The sequence below is a fragment of the Amyelois transitella genome, chromosome 22 (assembly GCF_032362555.1).
Source record: "Amyelois transitella isolate CPQ chromosome 22, ilAmyTran1.1, whole genome shotgun sequence".
Lineage (NCBI taxonomy): Eukaryota > Metazoa > Arthropoda > Insecta > Lepidoptera > Pyralidae > Amyelois > Amyelois transitella.
In genome coordinates this window covers 2,051,917-2,068,647 of record NC_083525.1, presented here as the reverse complement: position 1 = coordinate 2,068,647, position 16,731 = coordinate 2,051,917, and the positions used below count along the sequence as shown (strand labels likewise).

The 16,731-nt window shown below is 35.0% G+C and overlaps 1 protein-coding gene across 1 annotated transcript in view; it reads right to left on the bottom strand.

Annotated features, from left to right (window-relative positions):
• LOC106133194 (putative metabolite transport protein HI_1104) overlaps positions 1 to 16,731 on the bottom strand; it is a 42,158-nt gene that overhangs the window by 24,431 nt on the left and 996 nt on the right. The window contains exon 2 of the mRNA XM_060950658.1: positions 21 to 141. Within this exon, the coding sequence (XP_060806641.1) occupies positions 21 to 129 (109 nt within the window). The 5' untranslated portion in view covers positions 130 to 141. The remainder of the gene's footprint in view (positions 1 to 20; positions 142 to 16,731) is intronic.

Here is a 16,731-nt window from a genome sequence, read left to right as displayed (position 1 = left end):
TAGATGATGATGATTCTTACCTATAAGGTAGTGCCCCAACTCTCCGAGGATGTAGCCAATGGAGACCAGCCCCAGGACGTACCACTTGTACACGCCCTCCAGCTTCGCCCATATGCCTCCGTGAAACATTGTGATTAATTCCTGTAACAAATAATAAAACAATTATTAAGTAAAAATGATGTGTCTTATTCTTGGCATTGCGTCCCGGTTGCATCGTACATACATACATATGGTCACGTCTATATCCCTCGCGGGGTAGACAGAGCCAACAGTCGTGGAAAGACTGAATGGCCACGTTCAGCTATTTGGCTTAATAATAGAATATTGAGATTCAAATAGTGACAGGTGGAAGCTCAACGCCTAAAAAAGAATCCCAAGTTTGTAAGCCTATCCCTTAGTCGCCTTTTACGACATCCATGGGAAAGAGATGGAGTGGTCCTATTCTTTTTTGTATTGGTGCCCGGGAACCACACGGTTGCATCGTAACCTCTCTAAAGAGGAGCCCGGGGTGAGTCTTTTGCGTTTGCCTATTTTTGCGTTACTATTAATTGATCCAGGGTCATCAGAATTGCTCCTGCCATGCTACGGAGCCAGCAACCTTCGGCATTGAAGACCACAAGGACCAAAGTCCTATGTGTGTGTAGGTCTTGCCTACATTTTGTTGAAAGTCGCTAAAGAAGTAAAGCCAATGTTCTATCAGCATTTCGCCGAAAAGGCTGTTCAAAGAAATGTCAATCCTTCTTTTAAAGTTCGGTTGTATGAAATATAAAAAAGTTAAACATAATAATGTAGTTAGGTAATTGGCATTATATTTAAATTTGACATAACAAACAAAGTAATTTGCGTACCAATCTATGATTTAAAAATAGAATAGATATTTTTTCATTAACCCGTCAAGTGCATGTTGGGCCACGCGTAACGTAGGTTTTTCGGCTGCGATAAAAAAAAAATAAGAATGAATAGTAAACAACGCCATTTTCTATTTGTTCGAAATCTTTGGTTTTTCAAGTCTACTAACTTGACCGATATGTTGCCTTACCCGATAACATATGGATCACCTACAGCTCTACCGTCGGAATAATAAGGATTAAATAGCGTTTATCATTTCTTAAAAGGTTCTTTTTGTTGCCTATTTCTGTGTCAAACCAGTTTATTTTATTCGTTAAAGAAAACTACGAATTTCTATTTTATTTTTAATGCAAAACCTATCTGAATATGATATTATTATTAATTTATTTAAAAAGAATAAATTTGGGGTTCTTCTTGTTAGCGATGGGTTAGCAACCTGTCACTATTTGAATCTCAATTCCATCATCAAGCCATACAGCTGAACGTGGCCTTTCAGTTTTTTTTAAACTGTTGGCTCTGTGTACTTCGTAATTGGACAGTGACGTGATTGTATGTATGCATGTTTTCTTTTTTAATATTATATTATAAATAATTACGGGCAGACACAACGTGTTTCTTAATGCCTACGGAATCCCAAAAAGAGGGTTTATTTTCTGATCCGTCCCTATCATGTCCAATTTTCGTGTCAGTCTCTTGTGTCAGTCTATTTTAGGCGTAACAAAACACAGCAATGACCTAATTGTGGAGCTCGCGTGTCAGCCATCATTGTCAACTTAGTGCTGGGATGACGAGACAATGGACAATCATTCACAATAATATGTGTTTGTAAATCCATATTAATCCGTACTTCCCATAAACTTTAATATAAAAAAGCAGTTTGTCTGTCCGTCTTACACTTTCTTGCCTGAACTTTTTGATTTATTTTGGTGTAATTTTGTATGAATAAGTTTTTGTTTATTATCCAATGTTAATCAAAACCATTTTTTTCTGAATTTTCTACGGGACCGGGAGAATGTGTTAAGTTTTATTGTAACGCGGGGAAGCTTTTAAAGTGTATCTATATATAAACTTTGTACTATACTTTTATATATATAGAAATACAAGAGAGTAAAAAGTAGAGTATTGGAATAACCTCCCCCAAGACGAGATTTGCTCTTAGTCTTAGTTCTTTTAAAACACTAATATAAAGATGTTTTTTGATGCATCTACAATTGAGTGTATTTATTTATTTATTTCATTGATACACCAACAGTGACAGTTACATACTACATTCAATGACAGGGACAATCAGTTTTATGGTACAAAAAATTCTTCTCGTTTGCAGTATCTAAAAATCACTCAGAAAATTTATTGTCATGATATTGATTTAATTGTTAATCCTGTTATAACCTGTGTTTAATTAGGATAATCTCTTTTGGGATTTTTATTTATATACGGGTCATACTAACCTAAAGGTAAATTTCGACATGAAAATCTACCAACGTTTGTTTGCGTAACGTGATTGAACGGATCAACATTTCTATATATACATATCTATCTATATTCATAATACAAACATATAGTCACGTCTTTATTTGTTACGGGGTAGACAGAGCCAACAGTCTTCAAAAGACTGATAGGCCACGTTCAGCTTTTTGGCATCCATAGTTTAAATAAATATATCATGTCGTGCCGTGTAGTGCAGCTGTATTGCGCTTGTCTGGGACACGAATGATGAGAAACGAAGTTGTTCTTATTGTCCTGGCTCTTGGATGTTAATATATATAAGTATTTATTATAAAATATAGTATTGTTGAGTTAGTACCTCGTAACACAAGTTACGAATTTGTTTCGAGACTAAAAACGGATGTATCGTTCCCAAAGGGAGAAGATACGAAAGGAGTTTAACTAGTGGAAGAACTATATATATTTGTTAATACTCCAGTGAATCAATATTACTTTACTTTTTTTTTAAATATAATGGTTATTTAAAATGTATCAAACGGGATTCGAACCCTCCTACGTCCAGATTATTCAGCTCCATGACCGCTGGACCACGAGGCAGGCCGAGGCGCCGCAGTAACATGATAATTGTATACAATAAAACGACATTGAATATTTACCGTTATCAGCTAATGAGAACTCGATAATTATAAGCTATTCAATGCAAATAGTCTGGTTATCACCCTTACTTGACACGCAATAAAAGCATAGTGGAATTATCCAGCTGTTTTTTAATTATATTTCATTCTCTTTCTTATAAAAGCTTGCTTTCTCACTCGCGGTCTTTACAAGGTGGGGATCTGCTCTGCGAAAGACATCGGTCAGTGATACTTAGCTTTTTAAAGAGGCATCTAAGGATATAACGTAGTCTTCGCCTACCTTTAACAGGCGTGATAATATGTAGGTATGTGCGTGGTGTTCCCGGCACCAATAAAAAAAATAGGACTATTCCGTTTTATTCCCATGGATGTCGTAAAAGGCGACTAAGGGATAGGCTTAAAAACTTGGGATAGTTATTTTAGGCGATCGGCTAGGAACCTATCACTATTTGAATCTCAATTCATAATTAAGCCAAACAGCTAAACGTGGCCTGTCAGCCTTTTCAAGACTCTGATGTTGGCTCTGTCTACTTCGCAAGGGATATAGACTTTAATTATATGTAATTATCATCAGACGGACTCTGGAAAACTGGGAAGGTGGTGTCACGATCGGCGGCACCAGAATCACAAACCTCCGGTACGCTGATGACACAACCTTGTTGGCAGCTAACGAGGCCGAGATGATGAGCCTCCTTACTAAAATGCAAAAGATCAGCATGGACTTGGGCCTCAAAATCAACCACTCTAAAACCAAAGTCATGGTAGTTGACCGCGCTAACTCACTCCATCTGACTGGTGCTCTGGGTCTGGAAACGGTGGATAATTTCATCTACTTGGGTGCTAATATTAGTAACACAGGCTCATGTGAAAAAGAGATCAGGAGACGCATTGGCATGGCCAAAAATGCAATGTCTCAGCTGGAAAGAATCTGGAAGGATCGCAACATATCTCGGAAGACGAAGATCTCGCTAGTGACCACTTTAGTATTTAGCATCTTTAGCTATGGCTCCGAAACATGGACTATAAAACAAGCAGATCGTAACCGCATTGATGCTTTCGAGATGTGGTGCTGGAGAAAGATGCTCCAGATTCCATGGACTGCATTTCGCACAAACAGGTCTATTCTTCGTGAACTCAACATCCAAACTAGGCTTTCCACCATCTGTTTACGAAGAATCCTGGAATTTTTTGGCCACATAGCCCGCAAAGATGGCGACAATTTGGAACAGCTGATGCTCACCGGCAAGGTAGAGGGGAAACGATCAAGGGGACGTAGCCCACTTAGATGGACTGACCAGATACGTTCGACTCTGGATAAGGACCTACATGAGGCGCTCCACACCGCTAAGGACCGGGCAAGGTGGAGAGACGTAGTGCGCTCTAAACTGACTTGTCTCCGGGGAGTTCACGACCCTCAGTAATGAGGTTTACGACGCAAGAAAAAGAATATGTAATTATGTATGTATCTGTATAAAAAATTGGTTTGACAGATATGCTGCCTACTTCTTACTTACCCGACTGCTGTTATACGCATTCTGATGCAGGCTAAACGGTAGGTATAACCCGACTGTGTATGAATAGGCGGAATAGGCTCATTTCCAGGGTCTACTTGAACCCGACAAATGCAAAAGACACGATGACGATGCAGTATCTAATGCCTAAAGTTACAATTGCTTTTTGTGCATGAGTAAAACATTTTTGATTGAGTCACACACTCTTCATTTCGTCGATGACTTAACTTATTGTATACATTTAGCCCAGAAAGATAACATTTAGTTACTCGTAGATTTTTAAATTGACATTTGCTCACGAGCAAAGGTAGCTGGAACAATACAGTATGTAGGCAGATTGTCCATAGTTCATACGTTTTTATTGATACAGTCACGAATTAATAAGATCTTTAATACACCGAGAATTAAGCAGCCGCAAGTAGACAATTAATAAACGGCTTTTAGGTTTCTGTGGTCTTTATGTCATTAAATAATGGAGGGAAGCTTTCTGAGAATAGTTTGGTTCAAAGACTTTAATGGGCTACGAGGAATCCATAATGAGGCGAATAATTGTTGCGCCTGCGCTGGTTAAATCAACAACAGAGCACGCTTGCCCGACTGTGGCACGCAAATTTATTAACAAGACGAATCCATCAGCTGGGACCGCTTCTAACTGGACACGCGGATTCACCCGCCTCATACTTTTTTTTTTAATATTTTCTTCCAGACACTGAGATCACTAATAAATTAATAAAAAAAATCTATTGTTAGAGCTCAAATTAAATACAAATTGTATTTAATAATTAAACATCTAAGTTGTTCTGAAATTTTCATTAAACAGCATATATTTTTTTTAAACGTAGCAGGAAACAAGAGTTCATAGAGTACCTGTCTTTATTTATAACCATACAAACTTTGATCTTAATCCACATTCATAACTCTCTCTATGTAAGCTCGGCGGTTTCGGGTGCTCTCGATCCGACCAATATTTTTTTTCTTTTTAATATCAACCTATATTTTAATGACCTCATGAAAATATGAAGGACCAGGAACTGTCTGCTCTATTGATTATCTATAATTTGTAACAATTCTAGTGTGGTAGGTACTGACAGACTCCGTTGTTTTTTTTTGTCTTACCGCTTCAATATTTATCTTACCGCTTCAATAACTCAATTAGTCGTGAGCGCGAGAATAGATTGTTATACTTTTTTTTTCTTTAAATCAAGAGTAAAAAATGTTTTCCCAGTAATTGGAACTCTTTGTAAATTTTAACCGATTCTTGGGACAAAATGAAGCGGAAAACTGATGGCTTTTTTTCTAATGATTATTTATTTATTATTTATAGTCAGTTATATATCAAGCTATTCACTCTATCATCACTGCAAGGGACAAAAACGTTTATATGTGTAATTTGTAAGAAGCTAATAAATAAAATGTACTGGGCAATTATTATCATAAGACATTAAATTAATTTAATGACTCAATATTATGTTTTTTCTATTGTTTACAATTAACAATTACAATTTTGTATATTGCAAAAAATGTAACCTTATGGAAAAAAACATATGTTTGGTCTTACCAAACATATATTTTTTTCCAAATTCCTTAACCCATTATATATATCGGTGATGGGATGTACCTTGCGTTGCAGTATGATCAACAACGTGGCTTTATTTTCATGTAAGTAGATTTTGACCGCGGCTTCTTTTGCGTTTAGGCTTCTTGGCCTATATGTAATTCCCTTTTACTTGCAACTTCGCCCGCACACTTTTTGTACCACCTTCACACGTGACTTTAGTGCCCCCAAAAATAGAATAGGTACAGGTTTTTTCGCTCATTCCACGAAAATTATAATGAACCTGGCAAGTAACCTAATATTCTCCAGACTTTTAATTATACATATATAAACGCAAAATTTTAAGAAGATTGGTACAGTAGATAACTCGTTAAGAGGCAAGTGAGGCAACAAACAAATAAACTTACCTACTTCGCATTTATACAATTAATTGGGATGTAATATAGTTCCCCACGATCTTACGGCAGTTTTATTTAAATTTATTGATTAATACGTTATCAATTCCGTGGTCAACCACTTTTGTGGTATTAACTATTAGGTCCTTAATAAGCGCAATAATATTCCAACTACCTATCTAATGCATAATGTATTTGGTCATGTTTATTATAAATTAATGATAAGGTAAAGATATAATGGATAGTATACAAAGTTGTCAAGCTTTCCTTGACTAGGTAGCCAGCCTCGGTAGGTTTTCCAATTAAAATAAGGTTTTAATCCAGCGCAGTAAGTCCTGTTTTGCAATGTACGTGATGTCACAATAAGTCCTGACTGAAAAATACTGAAAATCAGTGCTGAACGTGATCAGCATATCAATGAGCGAGGACCTGTTATGACATTCATATAATTAATAATTAACCTACTTTCTTTATTACATAACTAAATTGTGTGATGTCATCAATTAAAGATAAATATTTAGATACATAAAACTGCTTATCAATACATATACCTAAAACAGTAAAAAAAAATTGTATGTACATTGAGTATATTTTCAAATAATTGAAAACGATGAAGAGATAGCCAGATGTAGACCAACTACACTGTAATATGTACCGAAATTTGAGTAAATTTAATAATCTTAACCTTCGTATTTCCAATAACACGCAAACGGAGTTGCGGGCGTCAACTAGTTGCACCATATGAGTAAAACATACAAAACAGCACAAAACAGACAGAGATGATACAAAGGCGGACTTATCACTGCAATCTCTTCCAGTCAACTTTGTATGAAATTTTGGGTGGAAGGAAACCAAACAGGAGATTGGCGTTGGCGCAGAGTAAAATAAATATAATATTTGTTTGTTTGTAGATACTTTATTGTACACTAGCTGTGCCCGCGACTTCGTCCGCGTGGAATAGTTATTTTGGGCATCATTGAAGCCCTCAAAAATGAATAATTTTCCCGCATTTTTTTCACATTCTCCATTATTTCTTCGCTCCTTAAAGTTGCGTGATGTTATATAGCCTAAAGCCTTCCTCGATAAATGGTCTATTCAATGCAAAAAGAATTTTTCAATTCGAACCAGTAGTGCCCGAAATAAGCGCGTTCAAACGAACAAACAAACTCTCCAGCTTTATAATATTAGTATATACAACAATTAATAGTAGTATATAAAATTCTTTATTTCTTTCAAAAAGTCTTTATCTAAACTCCCAGTCTATTATAATTCTCTAGTCAACTTAAAGATTATTGCTAAAGTTATTTCCTGCCAATAGTCGTGTAGGCATGCAGTTACGGAAAGATTTATCTGACCAATAAGACAGTTAACTAGAATAGAACATGTGACGTAACCACAACAAGGGGGAACCGCAAACCGCTATAAAGGTCGCCATGATAATAAAATATACTAACGTATGACAAATTTACTTTAGGTACCGAATCCTACTAATATTATAAATGCGAAAGTTTGTGAGTATGTCAGGATGTCAGTATGGATGTTTGTTACTCTTTCACGCAAAAACTACTGAACCGGTTACGATGAAATTTGGTATGTAGGTAGCTGAAGACTCAGAATAACATATAAGCTACTTTATATCCTGGAGTTCCCGCGGGATTGATTCCACGCGGACGAAGTCGCGGGCGGCCTCTAGTACATTATATCTAAGGGCGGTAGCAAGTTTAAGACTTCTAAGACACTTCGCAACAGAAAAAGAAGCCTAGCCTATGTCACTTTCAAAGGTCAATTCTATAACTGAGTCAAATTTCGTGAAAATCAATTCAGTAGTTTCTGAGATCATTAGTTACAAACATACAAATCTATTCTCTGTATTATTAGCTCGGATTAGTAAATTAGTAACTTCCTAGTGAATCAAATGCTCCAATGATCAATTTTGTCAAGAATGTTTTTGATTCCGGGGTTTGTACGATAAGGAATCAATTATAAGGTTATCGACCAAACATAAACACGACAGTCCGAACCGACGCCACCCTTCCCTCCACATTTCCGTCATCAGCTGTGACCTTGACCCCGTTCAGAGTCACATGATGCAGTTACCATCATGTGACTCCATTGTGAAACATCCACTTTCACTAGTTGAAGAGACTGTTTCTAAATATGTAATTTCTAAAAATTACAAAAACGATTTTAAGTCCACGACACCAATAGTAAAAAGAATAGGAACACTCCATCTCTTTCCCATGGATGTCGTAAAAGGCGAGTAAGGGATACTTGAAATTCCCTATTAGGCGATATGCTAGCAAACCTATCACTATTTTAATGTCAATTCTATCAATAAGCTAACAGCTGAAAGTGGCCTTCCAGTCTTTAGATGACTGTTGGCTCTGTCTACCCCGCAAGGGATATAGACGTAATTATTGTTATGTTATGTTTAGGAATTCTAGTTACAGTTTTAATGGTGAAGTCTAAATATATTTGTACAAAATTCCTCCGTTTCTGACCGCTGGGTTTAGAAGTGCACTGAGAGAGGTTTTGCTGATATTCTTTATAATTAATTATCTTTATATCTTTAAGTCAAATTTATAAATTTTATTCAATAACTGATAACACACAATGAATAGCTAAATAAGAGCAGTAACTACTTTGCACTAAAATTTTGCAAAATTCCCAAAAAAAAAATCCATTTTTAATTCGAGTAAAAAATAACATTTATCGTTTAACAAAGTATCTATATGACCTATTAATTTAATGCTTATTTTTTCTACTATTAAGTGACCGCAACTTATGTCTGACGCATTTGTTTAAATGAATGAATGTCCGTGGAAAGTTTAATGGAAAAATAATATGGAATCATTTAATACACAGTCGTCGGGGAAACACACTTATAGGCTGCGGTTTAAGTTTTCCTGTTTGTTGTGTTATTTTTAAATGAACTTTTAAGAAATCTAGGAGTACTTATTTTTTTTTAGTTTATTATATTTATGTACTTACATGTTTGTTCTGGGGTGTTGCAATAGCAAAAAGTAAGCGGTAAATGATTTCGAACCGAGTTAAAGGTGCTTATAAAACTCTTCTGTTACTACTTAAGTGACTGACAGACAACGCACAGTCCCAACTGTCCCATATTTGTGAAGTTGACGTTGGTAAAGAAAATGCTGCAGTGCAGTTTGTTACCGCTTTTTCTGCACTGACGTCTTGGAAGCGGCAGTAAACTTAGTTTTATGATATTTATTTGACGTCAACCAATGTTGTGAAAGTAAAATTTTGACAATTATTAAGCGATATGATGATATTATCCTATAATAATGAATAAAAATTTTGGATTTGTGGATGGTCTAGACCCTAAATTTGAATTTTCGTAGGTCTCTCATGTAGTCTAGCGGTGCACTAAGACAGGAATCTCCGAAATTCCCACGGGAGCGCAAATTACCGGTATTTTTCGTTTTACGCTTGTTCATCATACAAGTTGGTAATTACCTACCGTAAGAAGATTAATTCTGTCTGGCATTAAGACCGCACTATGAACACATTTTTTGTGCAATACAGTTAAATAAATAAATAAAAGACTACATATCACAATTACATTACAGAAGCCTCGGTAAACCTTTACTTTGTAAACGTGCGAAGCCAGTGTATGCAGCTAGTCATAAAAACTAGGAATCGTGAAGTATTTGCAACGATAAAGATCTGTTCTCGAGATGCACGTACCGAGATGTCTGAATCCTTCACCCGAATACTAAATATGTTGCTAGCCACGCGTCATTGCTAATTGTTTACTAGTAGGTAGTCATGAATTCCTAGTATTATTATTTCAAGATTTTAATTAATAAAGAAATATTATTTTCCCGCCTTTACCGCTTCCGAACGCTTAATGTCTTTGGAGTTTAGCATTATAAAGATTTAGGTCAGCTTCAATGTTTAATAGTGATCTTAAACTGATAAAATATAAGGATTACATAACTTTAAACAAAAAAAAAATGTAATATCTTTTTAGGCGTTGGCCTAGCAATCTAGGTCTATTATTTTTTGAATTTTCTACAAACAAAAAAAAAACACAATGTAATATTTTTCATTAAATTATCATGGATTTGTAAATGTAGGTGGTCACTTATAAACAATTGTTTTTAACTATGTCTTTACATTGTTCTTAACTATGTTCTAGGGCGAAAAATATGTCGTGCGGACTTTATAACAGGCATCCAGGCATTATTAAGAGCTGAAACCGCGGTGATATACTATATTTGTGTCAAGGATAGTTACACTGACCGTGCGCAGATAATAATACAACTTCATTCTTTGTTGATCATGAAAACTATAATTGTAGTTATTCAATTGTCTACTTTAAGAGTGTAGAAAAAAATTGTGCGACAAAAATGTTGTTGTAAGGATGACTTTATTGTTATTAGAAGTAAAAAAGAGGTTCTTAATTCGTCTGCATGTTTGTTGCGCGATCATTCGGCCTATTATTAACCGATATTGTTGGGTTTTTTTTGTAACATTCATACATATAGTAAAGTCTACATCCCTTGCGGGGTAGACAGAGCGAACAGTTTTGAAATATTGATAGGCCACAATTAGCTGTTTGGCTTGGTGATAGAATTGAGATTCAAATAGTAACAGGTTGCTAGCCCACCTCCTAAAAGAAGTTTCTCAAGTTTTTAAGTCCATCCCTTAGTCACCTATAACGACATTCATGAGAAAGAGATGACGCGGTAATATTCTTTTTTTTATTGGTGCCGGGAACCACACGGCCATAAATTTTATGAAGATTTAATATGCTAATACTTTGAAATAAACAACGATAACTGGTATTATTAAAACGATAAATTAATATGATTTTATGTGCAAATAAGTTATTGCATAACCATACAAGTCAACGGTCCTGTCGTGATTTCATAATTAATCTCAGATGAATACAATAGGTATAATAGTTATAGCTATCATAAAAGAATAGATATTCAAATTATAATAATTGTGTTACAATTTTTATAAATCTTAATAAACTTCAATTCTAGTTTTATCGGATTTATTAATTTTAATAATAAGTTATCTATCTACTACATACATCTACATCTACATCGATGCTCTTATGGTGAGGGCAAACGTTTTGAAAAAACCTGCACATTCAGGCAACTGGATGCAAAAGTTATTTGGTAAAGGTACGTGTAAAACCTGATTTATCCAATAAAGGTCTTTGTCGAATGTCGGTCTACTCTCCTAATAGTTTTATACCAACCAGGTTTAATATAGGCATTCATGTAAATATATTCTCTTAGAATTTTGATTTAAAATTTAACAAGGAAATCAAAAAATTTCATAAAATATTTTTTTTTATTATTGAATTCATAAATAAATTAATTTAGGTAAGTATTAATCAAAATAAAATGTATGCGTCAACATAGAGTTTTTAAAGTTGCATTTTTATTTTTTATAATTAATCAGTGTCTTTTTATCATAAACTCTATGATAACCGCATCTGGTTAGGTCTCCTTTACTAAAAAGATCACAAATAATAATTTATTATTATTATATATTCTTCATTTACGCTGCTTTACGTAAATCAGCGTTATTAATCGTGACTAATAGCTTGAATATAGATTTTCTTGTGGGAGTTCAGATTTAAATATGTAGAATTTATACGCTTGTTCTGTTTGATAATACTGATAAAACATAAGCTACTCATGTCTCAAATTGTTTAACTTCTTTTAACTTACTAACTAACTTGAAAATGTATACTTCCGTAATCCATGTTAATATTTATCTGTATAAAATATAGTATCGTTGAGTTAGTATTTCGTAACACAAGTCTCGAACTTACTTCGAGGCTAACTCAATCTGTGTTATTTGCCTTAAGTATATTTATTAAAAAAAAATGGTTTTTGTTTGTAATGCATAAACTCGTAAAATATTATGCCACACAGATAGACTAGATCTTCAGGAATAACTTAGGGCCCTTTAATTTTTTTTTAGCTTAATAAAGTGTCCTGCCTAGGTCACTTTCAAGGGTACCTCACGCACTCGTGTAACGACGCTCAGATAATTAGTTAAACAAATATATTCATACATCTGGTTAGTTAAAGAATTAATTAAATTCCTTATTTAAATAATTATAAAAAAAAAACAATACAAAAAATCTGCTATAACCGACATTGAACTCACAATATTTAAAAAAAACGTTGTACCTTAAACTTGTTGGCTACCAATGTCAAGGTGAATTTCTTGCGGTGTATTAAATGATTAATTAAATGATTCATATGTTGGTCAGTCAGTGATTTATGAGCATAAGATACTTATACATACATACATACATATCATCACGTCTATATCCCTTACGGGGTAGACAGAGCCAACAGTCTTGAAAAGACCGAAAGGCCACGCTCAGCTATTTGGCTTAATGATAGAATTGAGATTCAAATAGTGACAGGTTGCTAGCCTGTCGCCTAAAAAAGAATCCCAAGTTTGTAAGCCTATCCCTTAGTCGCTTTTTACGACATCCATGGGAAAGAGATGGAGTGGTCCTATTATTTTTTGTATTGGCGCCGGGAACCACACGGCACATAAGATACTTATATATATATATATATGAGCCATACTTTGATCCAATATAAGTTAGGTCCCCTGCAAAGGTTGCGAAGCTCAGACGAGAGTTACTTTGTGTACAACCTGACTTATCCCTACTCAGGACATGAAAAGCCGTATCTCGGGCACCTCTCCAGAGTGCTTAGGACAGAAGGAAAGCAGAAAATAAATAGTAAATATATACGGGACAAATTACACAGATTAAATTAGCCTCGAAGTAAGTTCGAGACTTGTGTTACGAGATACTAACTCAACGATACTATATTTTACAATAAATACTTATATAGATAAACATCCAAGACCCAGGCCAATCAGAACAAGTTATTTTCTCATCATGCCCTGGCCGGGATTCGAACCCGGGACCTCCGATATCACAGACAAGCGTACTATCGCTGCGCCACAGAGGCCGTCAAGTAAGGTCTATTATTAGGGTTTCAACTTATTAATTTCTTCTACAAACTACTGATATTTTAATAAAATTATACGGCATTGAAACTGGCCGTTCGGACGATCATAACAAAAACTGCATCAAACACAATGCTGTGTCATAATGTATGTTTGTCTGTGCAACCTTGTCTCATTAATTATTACGCTCTAACTGTGGTCAAGTTCGAGTTGCGGCCTCCATGGTCTGTCGGCTTATTGACCATTTTTGACATCCGCCAATATCTTCCTACACGAGTGGCTGGTATTTTTTTGTGCCGTGTGGTTTCCGGCACTAATACAAAAAAAAAATAGTACCACTCCATATCTTTCCCATGAATGGTCATGGAATTTTCTTAGAGGTCTTAGTTTAACTTAAAACTGGTATACAAATAATTCTTCCTCCATCCATCTAAGGGGGCAATACAGAGGATCAACTTTTATGTGTTGAATTGTTGGCGAACGAAGTCACGGGCAACAGCTAGTTTGCAATTGCATTAAAACCACATTAGTATGAATCTTCTGGTGGATTTCAAGAAACTATTATAAAAATGGTCACTGGTTTAAACATACAATAATTGATAGTTAACTGATCGTATCACGCAGGTCAATAACCGTAACAAAACGTATGCAGCTGAGGATGGGATTAAGCAAGACGGTGGCAAACGTAACAAATACAAAACAAACTTTTAACGACGTCATCTGAATAACTTTAAAAGCGTTGATGGTTAAACCGTTAAGATCACATTAAATGCATGATGCGTACGGAGGTACTAATTGAAATCCTGCCTTATAACACGTTTCTGAGTTTTGTACATTAGTTTGAGTGCTAACCGATCCTCTTGAAGTGTGGGTGAACATCGTAAAATCTGAACATTTAAGCAACGAGATTAGTGAAACGTCATCCATTAAAGGTAAGGTAACTCTGCAATTATTGCGGAGGTCACACGGGAGTCGTTTCGTGTAATAACCGGACTTATTTAATCCCGGATCGTGGTCATAGATGATGTAACCGGGCCTCACGACATGGAGGATGGTAAGCTAATTCTATCATTAAGCCACATAGCTGAACGTGGCCATTCAGTCTTTTCAAGACTGTTGGCTCTGTCTACCCAGAAAGGGATATAGACGTGACCGATACGTATGTATGTTTTTATAGAATTGCTGTATTAAATGCTCTTTATATAATTTTGTGTAGGTACATAAATAAATAAATAAACAGCTAGTCAAAAATAATGTTTCCACCTTTCTTTACCAATATTCTTAAAGCTTTATTTATTCATATGATCACTATCACTTCATCACCATCATCATCATCGCAATATATTACAAAGTCCCGCTATTTTCTCTGTCTGTATGTTTACGCTAGAATCGTAAAGTTGTAAACGGATTTTGTTCCCGTTTTAAATGTTGGCCATGGGTTTGCTGACGAAGGTTTATATCTAAGTATAATTTAATAAATATAATACATAAATGAACCGATGCATAAAAAATAAATCAATTAACACTGTTTGTTAATTCAACTGATTAGTACGCTGTTGCATAACACCGTCTCCCTTCACTTAGGCCCAGTCGTGAAGTTCAGGGACGAACGGACGAGATATTTTTTATATATTTCTTTTTACAAAAACAGTATTCAACTGTCTTTATGGTATGTTTCTTGGTAGCAAATATTTGCTTATTAAGAAAAAAATATATAAGTTATTTTAATATTTAAACGCGTTTATATCTTTTCAATAGAAAATAAATAAATAAATATATACGGGACAAATTACACTGATTGAGTTAGCCTCGAAGTAAGTTCGAGACTATAATAGAAAATACATTTAATTGTTTTATTTTTGCAAATTTTAAACTACTTACAATAGTCACTTTAAAATTTCATAGAAAATAATTCGTAGCACAGCTTTTACAATTTCGTTGCTTAGAATAAGGTAAACGAATATCGATTAATGGTTTTAATAAGTAAAATCTAGATTTTATTGTATAAAGTTTACAAGTAGCACACACGTGCGATGCCATTTTTATCACGCGAAAAACTATCGATGTTCCTTTTCACGTTATAATAAAAAGCGAAATAATTTCTCGTCTTATTTATACAGATATATGCCATGCTACTCTGGAGAGGCGTACTAGGTTATACTGGAGTGTATAATAGATTAAAGTTTATGATATTCTTACTAGACGAAATAGAATTGTAGCCTTACAAGGATAAAAATGACCAGGGCATTTACAAATTGCATACAACCTTTGTTCTATAAATCATTTATAATTTAATTTTATGCAAATCGTGCCACAGTAAATTGCCATTTGCCTCATAAAATACCTGGTATACCGGTTAATACTTCCGCGGTGGATTGTTGTCAGGTTGTGCAATATATTTGAATTAAATAATAATTATAAATATAATAATAAATGGTATAATAACTCATTGTTTTGTTACAGCTTATTCGTCGCATTTATTTATTATGCCATGTATTATGCCGTGATAACTGAGTATAAAAAGACTATCGCTTCCTTTTAACTTGTTTCCGTCACTTCAGAATAGGAACACTCCATGTCTTTCATGATGTCGTAGAAGGCGTTTAAGGGAAAGAAACTTGGCATACTACTTTTAGGCGCTGGGCGAGCAACCTGTCGCTGTTTGAATCTCAATACCATTATTAAGCCAGCTGAACGTGGCGTTCCAGTCTTTGCAAGACTGTTGGCTCTGACTGCCTGGAAAGGTATATAGACGTGGTTATATGTACGTATGTTTTCTTTAAAGGTAGCATACAGCCCATACATTCATAATCTTCCTGGCGTTAATTCTGCTTACGTCGTCACCTCTCTAGAGATTGGCCCGGGCTTCGCTGATGACCACGATTCTGGTTTGAATGAGTCAAAGTTTTTACACCAAAGGACTCCCGTCTCACCTCTGCAACATTTACTGGGGAACCTAAATCACATCGGATCATAGTTCTCTACATATAAATGCCTGGCTGCGCAGGATTCTCACGACGTTTTCATTCGGCGTAAGAGTGATTAGTCTATGGCCAAAGTACGTTTTGAACCACCAAATCGAAATTTGAAATGTGTGTTGTATCTGTCAATAGAGTTTTTGGGCTCATTGGGCATCAAAATTGGCTTAGCAGTTTTTGAGATATTCATAATTCTGTAAAAAATTAAAGTGATAGCGTCGAAGTTCGGTGGTCGTGTGTTCCAAGTTCGCGTCGAACGACTTTCAGATGTATTGGGTATATATTTACAATTATATAGTTTTTTCTTATATTTAACTTTTCACTTGAATTAGAAGTTATAAATATATTCTTTTTCACTAGGTACGCTCGTCGAAAATT